This window comes from Rhipicephalus microplus, chromosome 9, assembly GCF_043290135.1.
Source record: "Rhipicephalus microplus isolate Deutch F79 chromosome 9, USDA_Rmic, whole genome shotgun sequence".
Taxonomy (NCBI): Eukaryota; Metazoa; Arthropoda; class Arachnida; order Ixodida; family Ixodidae; genus Rhipicephalus; species Rhipicephalus microplus.
The window spans coordinates 19,605,408-19,619,945 of record NC_134708.1 but is presented as its reverse complement, the minus strand read 5'-3'; the positions used below and the strand labels follow the sequence as shown (position 1 = coordinate 19,619,945).

The 14,538-nt window shown below is 48.5% G+C and overlaps 1 protein-coding gene across 7 annotated transcripts; it reads right to left on the bottom strand.

Moving 5' to 3' along the window:
- Positions 1-3,085: 3,085 nt before the first annotated feature.
- LOC119165608 (uncharacterized) lies at positions 3,086-14,410 on the bottom strand. 7 transcript variants are annotated; one of them, XM_075873257.1, is made up of 10 exons: positions 14,218-14,410; positions 14,047-14,147; positions 13,886-13,965; positions 12,711-12,930; positions 11,791-12,047; positions 7,710-7,772; positions 7,010-7,165; positions 5,494-5,551; positions 4,504-4,911; positions 3,086-4,407 (listed from the first exon to the last, which is right to left on the bottom strand). In XM_075873257.1, exons 4-10 carry the CDS (start codon positions 12,830-12,832, stop codon positions 3,648-3,650), a joined length of 1,824 nt encoding a protein of 607 aa, XP_075729372.1. In that variant the 5' UTR covers positions 12,833-12,930; positions 13,886-13,965; positions 14,047-14,147; positions 14,218-14,410; the 3' UTR covers positions 3,086-3,647. The 7 variants fall into 7 exon arrangements, with proteins under 7 accessions (XP_075729372.1, XP_075729370.1, XP_075729371.1 ...); XM_075873255.1 differs by having other exon boundaries at positions 3,086-4,911; positions 14,218-14,408; XM_075873256.1 differs by lacking the exon at positions 7,710-7,772 and having other exon boundaries at positions 3,086-4,911; positions 14,218-14,408.
- Positions 14,411-14,538: the final 128 nt, after the last annotated feature.

Genomic DNA, 14,538 nt, shown 5'->3' with positions numbered 1-14,538 from the left:
GGCGCTACAATCGGCGTCGTTTCTGGTTCTTCCACGCAGGTGTTTAGTATCACAAAATGATCAACACTGCTATAAAGGATCTTTTTAACCATTGCCAGGATAAGACCCCGACTGTACAAACGTCCAAATAGGAATCGAAGTTCCTCCAGAAAGCAGCGTTTGCTTTGTGAAACGCCAACGCAACGCGAAGTGTGGCATTCCCGCAACACGTGTATTGTTGCGGAGAAGCCCACAGTACAATCCTTATCATATTTTTTACGCTTTCGCACTTTTTATAGCTCTCTTAAACTGATAATTACTATAATTTCTATCAGGTGAACAACTCATGTACATCTTTCATTCTCTAACTCAAGCGTTTGCATACCGAGCAGGCAGAATACCGAGCAGGCAGACACTTGCAGATGCTAAATGCATGCTGCAAACATGATACTGCCATGTCGGAGGTCGACACACCTCGCTTTTTATGGGGTATAGTATTACACTCGCATAGTTTGTTACAAAAAAAGCTATTCCTTTCCAGCATCCCAAACGAATGTAACGATTTTTAAAACGTCGAGATTCTTACAGGCACTTACTGCATCCTCTGGATACTTATCTGGAGAAGCTTAGCATTGCATCCGAGATCTGGTGCAACACACACCACGCGTTCTTGGAAGCGATTCAAGTACGCGCCTCTGATCTATGTACGTAAGTCTAAAATGTGTGGCTCTATCATATAAGAATGCGGTGATTAATCATGTATCTCTACTTTAGCGCGTGCAGTCTTGTATGACTTCGGACCCTTCGGTGCGCTAAACTTATCGAAAAAACACACACCCGCTACTGATTTACAGTGCTTACGTACGAGTCCAGAAATGTTGACCAAAAATTTTACCGCCAAGGTTTTCAGCCAACTTTAAAAGTCGAGTGTGACAATCGATAGACACGACCTTCCTTTGAGGCACAAATATGAGAAAACTATTGAATTTAATGCGGCCACACCGTCAACTAGAGGTCATGATTATGTTACATTTTGCAAGAGAGACTAAAGAGAAAGGCAGGGTGGTTGACGTTTGCCGGCGTTACATACACTAGAAACGAGCATATCAACAATGCTAACCACCAACACCGGCGTCTTTCAATCCGCTCAGATCTACTATGATTCCAAGAACTAGTGCGAACAGCAACTGCAGCAAATAGCGGCTGGGGTAAGGCATCAGCGTCTTCGTGGAAGAGCGGAGTGCAATAAAACGAGAGGTGGATAACGAGTGGAGGAGGACAGGAACCACCCTGCTTGCATGCCTGCATGGGTGGCCAGGCGCCATCAGCTAGTCATTGAGCACCTGTCGTGTATGCATCAGATTAGCGTTTTTGTGGGCGCGACTGGCAACCCGCCTGAATTCTCCAGAAGTAAGCTTAGCGCTTCAAGCACAACGAGCCGCCTTGATCTCCACACTCCGTCGCCAGGGTGCACACGTAGGTACACGGAGAGGAAATCCCATGATACAGGGGAACCATGGGCGTAGTCATAAAAGGGGGGGGGGGGGTCCAACCACTCCATCAAATTTTTTTTTTCAATTTTGCTTGTGAATACATACCCCCCCCCCCCACCGTTTCTGGCTGCACCCCTGAGAGGGTCCTCCTGTTTCTTGCGCGGCACCACACCAAGCCCGTAGCCACGGTTTCTTGTTTTTTCGGGGGGAGGGGGCATATTTTGAAGGTTTAATTTGAATTTGAGTAACAATACCCCTCTTTTTTATTGTTTATTGTCTGTAAAACTCGCCCCACGATCTGAATATCAGGGGGGGGGGAGGCTACTACACCCCCCCCCCCCAAAAACCCACCCAGGTCTTCAAGGCGGTTATTCGCTTTATGAGGGACACTGGACTGGACAACCACATCCTGAGTCATGGAAGCCATTGCTTTTCTTCTCTCTGTCCCACATCTTTAATTCCCTTGCCCCATTCCCCTTACAGGCGCTGAGCCGTGCTCCCATCTAGGAGTGTGGCAGCTTGGGCTAGTTGGTATGGCATGACGATAGTTATAGCGCGAGAACAAAACGACGACACAGAGACGAGACACGTGTCTTTCGTGTCCTTCTTGTCTCTGTGTCGTCGTTTTGTTCTCGCGCTATAACTATCGTCATCCCATCTAGGGTTGCAGAAGTTGCGTTTTAAATGCGGAGCATTTCTTACTCGCACCATAGGGAAATCAAAAAAAGAACGTTTTGTGCTTTCTTCTGTTTCTATGGTCGCACGATGCCGCGCTTCAACGGCGGTGCCATCCACACCGCCACTGTGCATTCTCGCGTCTCGTACCGGCCCAGGAAGATACCCGCAAAACTGTCGCTCCCCTCCCCCTCTCTCGCTTCACACTGCCGATGCAGGCAACGTCTGCTAGTTAAAAAAAAAACGAGTGCCCGCGCTGCACAACCGATCACTGACCACCGTCTGTGTATTCACCTTTTCATAAACGCCTCCCTGGGCGCCGCCATAGCCCTCCTTGACTGTGCAAATTGGCGCGTCCCCTCGAAAATGCACTGACAACGCTGCGCCCTTAGCGTTTGTACTCCCGCGCACAGCCCATCATGGCGGTGTTTTTTTCCTTCCTGTGAAAAGGTGTGTATATGCACTGGATCGCGCGTTCGGAATTCAGTCAAGGGAGTCTTTACTTGGCTTTCGCAACACTTCTTCATTCAATTAATAATAAAGACAAAATAACAATTAAGCATTACATTTACGCGGTGACCCCCACCACTATGCGACGCATTTACTCGAGTTCGACCTAGGGTAGATGCCGGTGGCATTTGTTTTCTTTATTCAACCTCTCCTCCTGCTCGGCGAATGTGACGTCATGGCTCGAGTGCAGCGGACGCCGAGCGCTGACAATCCAACAAAAAAATTCAGCTAACTGTTCAAAAATACATTAAATAAGGTCTGCTCATCAGTACAGCTAGTTACGCATTTCAAGAATTTCTATGTTTGAATGAATTTTTAATGAATTCACTGGATTTAAGAGCTCGTTAAAAGCTACCAACAACGTGTGGTAGATGTTTATTCAAGTCACCGAGAGTTTATTTCTTGAAAATTGAGACAATTTAACAAAATAAAACTGGAAGAAATGGTTTTAATTTAAAATTCGGGAAAATATGAGCACACTTTGTATAAAAAATACACGCATGTATATTTGTTTATTAAACCATATCGTCTCACTGGATTCAGCTGGTCCGACATCGTTTTTTTTATTTACTTAGCAGTGATGTAAAAACAAACCTCGGTAACTTTCGTGGACTACTATATCAAGCGTCTGTGTCGTATTGTTATGGCCCTCTGGGTTGTCCACCTATAATGTGCCTTCAGCTACCTGACTCCCTATATTCGACCTCCTCACCAAGAAATGTCTCACCAGAAGAGTCGGCCTCTGAAGTCATCGAATGTCGATCACTCTCGGCGGATTCCGAAACGTCATCAGTTCGCTCGCCGTCGCCGTGACGTAATCCTCGGAGCATACAGTTCGCCAGTTACGCATCAGCTGCGTCACGAGTTTGCGCGCTCGAAGCCGCTTCTGATTCACCGCTTTCCGATGATGCACTAAACAAGCCAATGACGTCATCTCTGCTATTCGTGTTGTCTATCTTGCCGCGACAGAACAAACGTGCTTCGACCAATTTATCGCCTGCAGGTGCGCTCGGGTTCAGATTTTTTTTCGGACGCGAGTTCGTCGCAGCTCGCTGGCTTTCGAACGAGCTTCGTTTTGTGATGTCCGGAAGCTAAGTTCCAAGTCGGAGCTATGCTAATGACGTGACGATCCGACGAAGAGTGTGCGCTGGCTAGCGTTGTTCCGGCACTTTGCGGTTGGTACTTTAGAGGTCCTCTATAGAAACGCGCGTCTTGGGACCCTTTGTTACAGCTGCCACTGCTGCGCGCGGAGCTTCCGCAAGCGTTTGTGTCCATTGGGTAATTTCGAGAGCAATCCGACACGAACGATACTTCACTGGTGTCGTCCGCCGTCGCGCGACTCGACCAACGCTCAAGGAACAGGTCGTAAGTCGCTCGCTGTTCCGGCAACGAAGTCGCACCACCGCTTAGTTCGGAACATCGACCATCGGAGAGCGCGGTGGTCGTTTGGAAACGTCGTTCCTCGCAAATGGACGCCCGCGCAGCGATGACGTCATAACGACCAATCCAGCGACGTCTGCCGGACGAGAGCCAGTCTTCCTCGGGACTTCCAACGAGCACGACGTCAGACTCCGAAGACGTCTCCTCCGGCGAAGTACCGTATCGTTCGCCAAGGGGTTGCTTGTCAAGGTCGACGTAATCGTCATCACCAGAAGCCAGCGCTCCCAGTGTTATGATGCTCGGGCGATTCGGACGTCGACGAGGAAGTACAGGCACGATCTGTGGAATATTGTCCGTGTCATCCACGGATGTGTCCTCGTCGAAGACGGTGCTCTGGTCACCATCGTCGACTTCATTAGAGACCTCTGACGTGGGCTGCGGGGCATCGTCCGTGTCATCCACGGAGGCGTCCTCGTCGAAGACAATGCTCTGGTCACCATCGTCGACTTCATTCGAGCCCTCTGACGTGGGCTGCGGAGCATCGTCCGTTGCATCCACGGAGGTCTCCTCGTCGAAGCAGACGGCGCTCAAGTCATCGTCTTCGTTCGAGCTCTCCGACACGACAGCCAGGGACGACTTCGAAGTAAGCAGAAGTGGGATGCCTTCTTCGCCCGAGGCCTCCGGCAACTTGCGTCTCTTGAGGCGAGCGACTAGCTTCGAGATGCCGTCGAACACGTCGTCGGGCATGCCGTCGTCCGTGTCATCGTCGCGGGCGTCGGCGCCCGGTGTCGACTTGGAGGCTCTGGCTTCTTTCGATACGTACTCGCACAGGTTGTCGAGGACGATTGGTCCGGAAAACTTGACGAGTGCGTACCTGAAACAGTAAAGCATGCAGGGTTACGGACAAGCGCACTGCAGGTGCTTCTTTTGTTTGTCCTTATCACAGCAATAAGTAAGTAAGTAAGTAAACAAATACATAAATAAAAATTGCGCTAAATATGAAGAAATTGCAGGCAACTGCACTAACTACTACAACTTTCTTTTTTTCGGACATGAATGCCCTTTTCTATGTGCTTTGTCTGTATATAGTGCGATTCCCTTTCAGAGATGACCCAACTGTAGCCTAAGATTTTGTGCTGTTTCAACTTGAAACATGGGTAATGTGTTCACCTCACTCAAGTGTCTCCAGAGAACCAACAATTACTACTTCAAGGACAGTACGATCGGCTTTGGCATCGCGCGCCTGCTTCAGACGATGCCATCGACGGCCGCTTCTGAAAGAATGACGTCATGCTTGATGTAGCCCACGACGAATACCAATCAGGAAGCGCGCGCCCTCCCCTCCTGCCATGCCACCTCTCCCCCACCGTCACGTGCAAAACACGTGTCAATTTGCCCTCCCCCTTGCACCAACGAATGGCAAAAACGAACGCTTTATAAAGTAAAAGGTAATTACAGATTTAAGGACAGACAAGCCATGACTGCCAAGCCAATCAGGAAGTCGTGGATAACTCCTGGAATAAACGTATGCGATTAGAAAGACGTTGAAATAAGCTTAATTGAACAGTGGCACACGAGACGACATTAAAGAGCGCTTTGTCGTCAATGAAATTACGAACGGCGTTCAACGTACTTGAAGACGCTACTAACACAACGAGTGCCAAGCATGAGATAACAATCGCTACTTATCATGCTTCTTGGTACGAGGCATCCAGCTAACCTGGATGCCTCGTACCAAGAAGCATGATGTGCAACAAAATTTACGGACATATATCAGAACGTGGGTGTCTATTTCATTTAGTGCAACAGTGACGTCAATGAAATTAGGAGTAATCATCACAACGAGCGCCAAGCACGAGGCTAAGATAACAATCGCTACTTATTATGCTTCTTGGTAGGAGACATCCAGCTAACCTATGTGCAACAAAATTTATGGGCATATATCAGACTGTGGGTGTCTATTTCATTTAGTGCGACAATGACGTCAATGGAATTGGGAGTAATCACCACCACAGGACGCTCCATTTTACATCGATTCGTTCCACGTTTGAAGGGCCCCAAACCACCCAGAGTTCAAAATTCAGTTGTGGCGGTGAATTTGTGCGTGAGTGTGCAACGAACACCGAGGCCATGAGAATTTTTTGAAACGGTGCCGTAATAGCGGAGTTAGACGCGTTTGATTATCAAAACGCAGCGATATCGCCGTTTTCGCTCTCTCCTCTGCTACCCTCCGCTGGTATCCTCTCTCAAAGCCACTTGGTCTTCTCGCCGAGTTTCTTTTGTGTGTGTGCGTGTGTTTTCCCTCAATTGACTAGCCCCTGCCCCCTTCCCACAATGTCATCCGCCAACAGCGCACACAATGCGATCAGCCTTCGAAACTGTGTCACCAGCGGCCCCGCCGTCGATGGCTAAACTGAGAAGCGAGGGAAAATCACATTGCAGCCACCGCAGCATCCCCATATACGACGCACTTACCTAGCCTTGCCGCAACGACTCACGCACCTTACCGCTCTTGTACTTCATGCAGAACATCACGACGACCGGGAATTTATGTTTGAACAAACCCCGCAACTGCCATCGCAATGGGATACTGCAAATGCATGCAGAGTTACCCCCGTATTCACAAACGCTCCTTGACTTCACTTTCACCATTCACTTGACAGAGTTGAGCGCTGCGCCACCACTCGGCTGAAAATGGCACTGCGCTACTCAGGAATCGCAGCAGCTTATCGCTAATATGCAGTGACCTATCGTGACTAGAGACAGCGCTCCCATCGGCTTTCTCAAGTGAAGGAGGAGCGTTGAGTGAAGGGACGTTCTTGAATACGGGGGTTAGGCGCACGAACCTTGTCGCACTATTTCTTTACGCGGAACATCACGCCGACGGTGAATTTTCGCTTGGACAATCCTTACAACCGCCATCGCAATAGTAAGCTGGCAATGCTCGCAGAGTTGCCGTTAAACGTATATACCAGAGCACTCTTTCCTCGACGTGGCACCACGGCCCCATGTGACGTAGAGGAAGGGACAGCGCTGGCAACAGAGAGCGCCGTGGCGCTCGTTGAAGCTGCCCACGGAGCAGACGTGGCAGGCGCCGTCTTTGCCATACTGACCCGGAGCGCAAGCCACTGCGGTCAGACAGTAACACCATCAGGATTCACAAGCTCGAAGGTCAGCAGAAGTGTGCTCCCGAACAAGAAAAAAAAAACTGCCTAGTAGCTGTACGGGAACGTATGTGCCGGTGTTAAAACCCCCGTGATGTAGTTATAGGACGCTCATCTTAGAAACAGTACAGTAACCGTGATTGGGACAAAAGAAGAAGCAAAGGGACGGTGCTTATCTCGTCACGTTTCCCTTTTTCCTAATGGGGACCATTGTACATCATTATGAGGCACACCGTAGCCGAGGCCTCTGGAAAATTTGACCAATTGATGTCTTTATCATGTGGAAAATGCAGCCGTCAAGAACGGAATCGAACCCGCGACCTTCGGGTAAGCAGCCGATCGGGCACCGTATCCACTGTACCACCACAGTATGTATGCATGTATGCATGCATGTATGCATGCATGTATGCATGCATGTATGCATGCATGTATGCATGTATGTATGTATTTAAGGTTCGATAGCAATTAAGCTTAAGCTTGCACACGCCTCGAAATCAAAACAACTCACGGCAGACGTTCGCGATCAGTTCGCATCCACACTCGCAGACTCCCGCCGCAGATGTTTCGTACACTGCGAGAAACAATCCCGGAAGCAGATATTATTAATCATTAATTAAAAGAAAAACAAACCAGGTACTACATCGATGACATAGAACAGCGCGCGCACTTTTACTGCACCCAGTTTTGAATGTATTATATTGAATTTTTATTGCTACTCTACATATCTTCACGTGCGTGCCTTCTAACAGGAAAGAAAGAAAGGAAGAGAGAAAGAAAAGAAAGAAACAAAGAAAGGAAGAAAGAGAATTAATGCATATACAGGCTGTTTAACTTAACTATGGAAGGAACTCTTATATTTTGAAATAAATGTATTGTCATATGCCGCAACTCCAATTGTGTAAAATTTGCTGCGCACCCGTCCGATCGAGGCATATCTAATGACGTAGTCGGAGTGAATCTGTCATTGTTCATAATACGTCCTTTTGACGACCAACAGGAGCTCGTCATTTTCTGTTTCGCCAGTGGTGCATTTCTATTTGCAAAACAAGAAGCTCTTGGGGCTCTCTGCAAACACCGAGATTGCCTTATCTAATAACTGGACCAAGGTGAATTTCCGTGCGCGCGGCATTTGCACCATGGCGTGTCCTGGACACTTGTATATGCTCTTATCCGTGGACACGGTGCGCGATATCTCCAAGAGATACAATAAACACGATTACCAGGGAAGCACGCTGGTAAGTTACACGTCTGTATCAATAGTATGCATAAAACGGGTGCTAGGTAAGCGAGCCAAAGATGAAAATGCGAGAAAGGCGTGCGCAACTGCCACTTTAAAATTCCCGCCAAGAACACAAAATTTTGAAAACACTTTCCGACACATTTATCAGATTTTTCTGCAATAAAAATTTAGTCGGTAATAATTTGTGACTATTAAAACATTTTTTGAAGTTTTATTGCGTTTCTTGAAAAATATTTGCGTGAACAGAGAATAAGCGGGAAATTCAAAAACTAAATTCTAGCCATAAAACATTGATCCACCGCAATATCTTCAGTAGTTGCCCAGCTAGTTGATTTATGTATTTTTCGGAACCAATAAAAAGTGTGACTGATTAATAAACTAGAGAAAAATTATTAACGTAGCAGTCATGTTTGTCTTGGATCGGCATGAAAAAAGAAAGGAAACAATGCATCGCATGTGTGGTTGCTGGCCAATGTTAGTTCAGACACCCCATCAGAACAATAGGCGCGAAACAACCCGAGCAGCAATCGAAACTTTTTTACATCGACAGACAGAACGACACAAGCTAAATTCGATGCGTGGTTAACATACCTGTTTGACACGTGTGCTTAGAGAAGTGTGAGGCATCTACGTAATTTTTCCCTTCCCTCTAAGAAAAAAACAACAATCGTGTACTTGGGTATTTCTGCTACACAACAGCAATGCCAGGTTTTGTTGATGTTGCTGTTGTTTTACTGGCGTGGCACTCAACAAATAGATTCTTGTAGAGGGAGAGGGAGTGAGCACGAAGAAGTCGAGTAACTCATGCGTTGTTCTGCTATGTTTTTGCTCTTGGGAGGGGGGGGGGATATGGGGCAGGTGAAAATGGGGGGGGGGGGGGGGGGGTCTCCACTCCAGCACCCCAAACTAACACCGCGCCTGCTGCCACGCAAAAATAATCATGTGGCTCGCTCACGTTTTCTTTTCTTGAAAATTCAGCTCTCCCGGCTTCCCTATCAAGAAGGCCACGTCACACCGACAGCTCGCGCGCCACTCGTGGCCGGTGATAACGCAAGATAAATATGCACGCGATGTGACTGATTGATTTGATTGATTGATTTGTGGGGTTTAACGTTCCAAAACCGCGCTGTGATTATGAGAGACACCGTAGTGGAGGGCTCCGAAAATTTCGACCACCTGGGGTTCTTTAATGTGCACCCACATCTGAGCACACGGGCCTACAACATTTCCGCCTCCATCGAAAATGCAGCCGCCGCAGCCGGGATTCGATCCCGACACCTGCGGGTCAGCAGCCGAGTACCTTAGCCACTAGACCAGTTTTGTTGATGTTGCTGTTGTTTTAATGGCGTGGCACTCTCAACAAATAGATTCTTGTAGAGGGAGAGGGAGTGAGCACGAAGAAGGCGAGTAACTCATGCGTTCTGCTATGTTTCTGCTCTTGGGGGGGGGGGGGGGGCATATGGGGCAGGTGAAAAGTGGGGGAGAGGGGCTCCACTCTAGCACCCCAAGCTAGCACCGTGCCCGCTGCCACACAACAATAATCATCTGGCTAGCTCAAGTTTTCTTTTCTTGAAAATTCAGATCTCCCCGCTTCCCTATCAAGAAGGCCACGTCATGCCGACAACTCGCGCGCCACTCGTGGTCGGTGATAACGCAAGATAAGTGTGCACGCGCAGTAGATTACAGTTTACAGTTGTGTCGCAGAAACCATCGGCGTAGCCAGCCCTCCCGCTCCTCCGAATTTTTTTTTTCAATTTTGCTTTAGTATACGTACGCACACATACAAATGCCCGCACGAACAAACATCTTTCAGTTTCAGTTTAGCTCGTCCGAATTTTTTTTTTTCAATTTTGCTTTAGTATACGTACGCACACATACAAATGCCCGCACGAACGTACATCTTTCAGTTTCAGTTTAGCTAGCCATCTTTTTCAACAATCGTGTTAACGGACAATGTTAAGAGTTACAATGATTCAATGTTTTCATACAATGGCAGTGGTCAACACAAACCGTAATGCAAATCAGATTAAAAAGTGAAAAAAATGCAATGACGGGAATTGAAAGCTGCTAACAAAAAAAAAAACAGCTTGACGAGATTTCTAATCCTGAGCAGTTTGGCTGCAGACTAGTGGTCGTGTAAAAACATTCTGGCTACGCTCCTGATCAAGGGTTACCCATTAGAAGGGAGGGGGGGTTGTCGCAACGCCCTTCGTGATGAGTTCACCCTAGTTTAACCCAAAACACATACTTCGCGTTGGTTGGAAAAAAAAAACATGAAAAGGAAGAGGCGGCATGCTTCGCACAATGGCCCGCTTTTAGTCTCTGGCTTTCCGGGAGTAAACCGTTCCTGCAAAAGCAATATCCAGGACTTTCGGCCGCCATCACCGTCAGAAACCTCCACGGCCATAACCTTTCTTTTTGAACAGTGATGTGACAGGTCCGATTGAGTGAAAGTATGGTGCTGAATTCCCGTACGCGTCTCTTTAGGTTATTAAGGAGTCAGCATGCCTATGGTGGAAATACTCCCTAAATACTCGTTTTTTTTGTCTCGCTCACTGGATTCCGTGCCGACCGGTTGTGCCCTCGCGATCTCCGACGTCAGCGTAGCTCTGGCCGACTGGGCTCGCCCTACGTCATCTCCTGACGCCGACGACCTTCGACGACAGTGTAGCTCTGACCGACTGGACTTGCTCTACGCCATCCACTGTACGCCGACAAGAGCTCTCGCGAGTGGTGCCCCGTCCTCGGACTCCTGTGACCGTGTTTCCATCTTTCCTATCTCTCCTATCCCCTCGATGTGTCGTCACTCTCACGCTTACCTAATCTCTTGCTCTCTCACTGTACCTTTATTTCTATCGTTTTAATCCCTCCTCACCCCCATCCCTTGTGAGCTACTGTTGAGGTGTCGCTCCCTGAAGCAGACAGTTACGGGGCTCACTTTTATTTTATTTTCCTTCTTACAGCATAACCCTCCCCCCCCCCCCCCAGTTTTTTTAGGGTGCTGTTCTGCATCTTCCAATATTTCTTTCCTATTGTAATGATGAATGTAGTGGGTCATGCACATCAGGTAGAGTCCGGCTTCGCAACTCCAGGATTGCAAGGAGACCCCGCAAACTCCACCAATTATAATAAAGAACCGAGACAGTCAAAACTTATTCGAGACCAGGTATGGGAGCGTAGGCCTAGCTAGCGAAATCAGTGACAGTCCGGGCCGAGCGTCTCGTGCTTAGCACTGACAATTTGTTTTTCCGAGACGTGCATGCCCCACTACATTCATCATTGCATATTTCTTCATTATACTATCGAATATGACGTCAGTGTATTCTGTTCATCTGCGACGTATGCGCACCTTGCAAGACGTGCTTGGACACCCGCGGCTCCGTGAGCGACTCGCCGTCGGCGTAGCGCGCTCTGCACGAGTACTCGCCGGCGTCCGCGAAGTCCACGGCGGCCAGCGACAGGTCGCCGCTGAAGGCGTCCACCCACGGTTCGCCGCGCAGCTCGGCGCCACTCTGGTCGCCGTCGTCTGCTAGCGTGACGCCCCGGGGATCCGTCCAGACGGCGTCGAACGTCGAGAGACCACTCGACTCGTCAGTTGTCTCGACGCTACGTCCAAGACGGAGATCAAAGATCAGCTTATAGGATCACAGCGCATTCAAGAGCTGGGGGGTATACGCGAACTCTCAAAGCAGACACCCTAAACTGTTTCGTGCATGTGCAGTAGGTGACGCATATAAGCCGAGTTCAACGCTACAAAGAACCGCCCAGTTTATTCAACGCTGCCTTTTATGTATTGCAAACAGGAAAGAAGGTCCCGCGATAACGCTGTGTCACAGTGGATGCGCAGTAACGTCAGAGCACGGCAATTGTACGCTCAAAGCTCGTGTTTCATCACACTTGCATGTAAACACGATTACACTGTGCGGCACGAACATACACGATACAATAACGTGCTATTGTATTATTCTACATCCGGCAGCTTGCACCGAAACTAACAATGGTCATCGCCACTGTCATAAAAGAGCCATCTATGGCAGAAAGTAAAGGGGCGGGGGAAGGAGGGTTAGCCTAGGTACAGTACTTTGCACGGTTCGTGCCCTGTGACCAAAGACGTGCGCAAGGTTCCCCATCAAGGTGGGGGTGGGGTTCATCACAGCCACCCCCTTCCCCGTAACTCAAATGTATATAGGGCAGATCTTAAGCCTCTTCTTAGGTTACTAGAAGGGAGGGGGGGGCGAAGAAAAACCCGACTTGTATTCGTATACCCACTTTTCGTCACACGGCAACCTGACTTGCGTGCCGTGCTCAGCCGCGAACAGGCGAGCAGCTTTAGTAATGCCGCTCACGCTGAGGATAATGAACACCAACGATGCGGGTCCCGGTAGTTCCATGCGACGGGGCTGCGACTCTGGTTAGGACCCTAGACCACTTGTTAGAGGTTGGCCATGATGATCTTCGCGTGGTCGTTCACTTCCACGAACAGCAGCAGCTGCGTGTGATAGCGGAAAACGTAATACGTGATGACCTACCGATTTATCACCGCCTCTTTAGCTGGAAAGTTGGGTTGGCGTGCAATAAGTGCACAATAAGTGTACTGTTCATTTTAGCACGCTCACAGAATATCAGGGGCGTAGCCAGAATTTCTTTAGCGGGGATGGGTGGGGGGATAAAATCCCTCCCCACCCAATCTGTATGTTCGTGCGTGCGTTTGTATGAAGCAAAATTGAAAATTTTGGAGGGAGGTTTGAACCCCTCCCCATGACTCTGTAGAATACCCGAACCAAGATAAAAAAAATAGTCCAAAACAAATGGCACTCCATGGACATAGGAGCACGAAGTAAACATTCAGCATCGGTTGCTGCTACACATACCGTTTCGGATCACGATCTCAAGGTCAGGGTCGACGAGACCAGTAGGAATCGGACAGGGATTACAAACGAACTCTCGACCCGGTTAACACGATGCATGTAACTGTAGCTTTCTTCCACTTTTTCTTCTCGCGTGAATTTAAATTTCAAACATTGCTTCAAGTTTGTGTGACAAAGATGATGCACGCTAAAACTTGGCAAAGCGAGACTACAGTCACGTTTCTCCTTTAGAACAGCGCGCAGCAGGAATTGGAGCAACGGGTCGTTGTATATCTCAGGCTTCAGCCCAGGGGTGTTGGCAGGGTTTTTTTTTTCGTGGGGGTCACCTTTTTGAATTGAAAACTTTAACTCTGCATGCCATGGCCGGCCAAAACATTTCGGAAGGGGAGGGGGGCGTTCCTGGTGTCTTACCTCCTGGCTACGCCACCGATTCAGCTCATTTATTTTTCCCGCTTCTTTGGCAGCAAAGAAGCCACATCCTTCTTATTTCTGCTTATATAAATAACCTTTGTCGTCAGCCTAGTTCGGTCAAACGGCCTAGGATATTAATATGGCGAACCAATGACTAGCACTTACCATGCAAACCCCCAACGCGATGTAGTTGAACGCTTCCGTAAGCCCGGATATGTGGTGCCACAGAGGCCAATCTCCAACTTCTGCAGGCACAGATTAGAGGAAAAATAAGTATTTCACTCGTGGATGAGAGGCAGGCCCAACGAATGAAGCACGCAGCTCACCGTCGAATCCAGTGATGGACACGGCGAGCCTGTAAAGATTCATCACGATCACGGTGACTCCCATGATGCTCGTAAGAACCTCGACGGTCGGCATGTGGTCACTGGGAAAAATCGCCGCCATGAGTGAGTTTTGGACTTCGCGAGATTAAAATACCAATCAACTTTGAATACCGATCGACCGTTTACGCGGAATTTCGATGTCACGTAGCGCTACGACAAATGTTTTTACAAAACATTCTTGCGAGGCCAGTGAGGCCTGACCTGCACATTTGCGCAGCGCGCGCGCAGTCTTCTTCGGCACTGTTCTCAAAAAAGCGACAACGGTGTGATCGCTGCAAGAATACATTGTTGTTCGACGTCAGAAGTAAGATTCGTAGGAAGTAAACAAGAAAAGACTTTGCATCACGAAAATGTCAAGCTACATCGATTTCTTTTTAAACATCTCTTGAGCTAGTTTCGGTTTCGTTATCCGCTGAGACATCACAGGGGTGC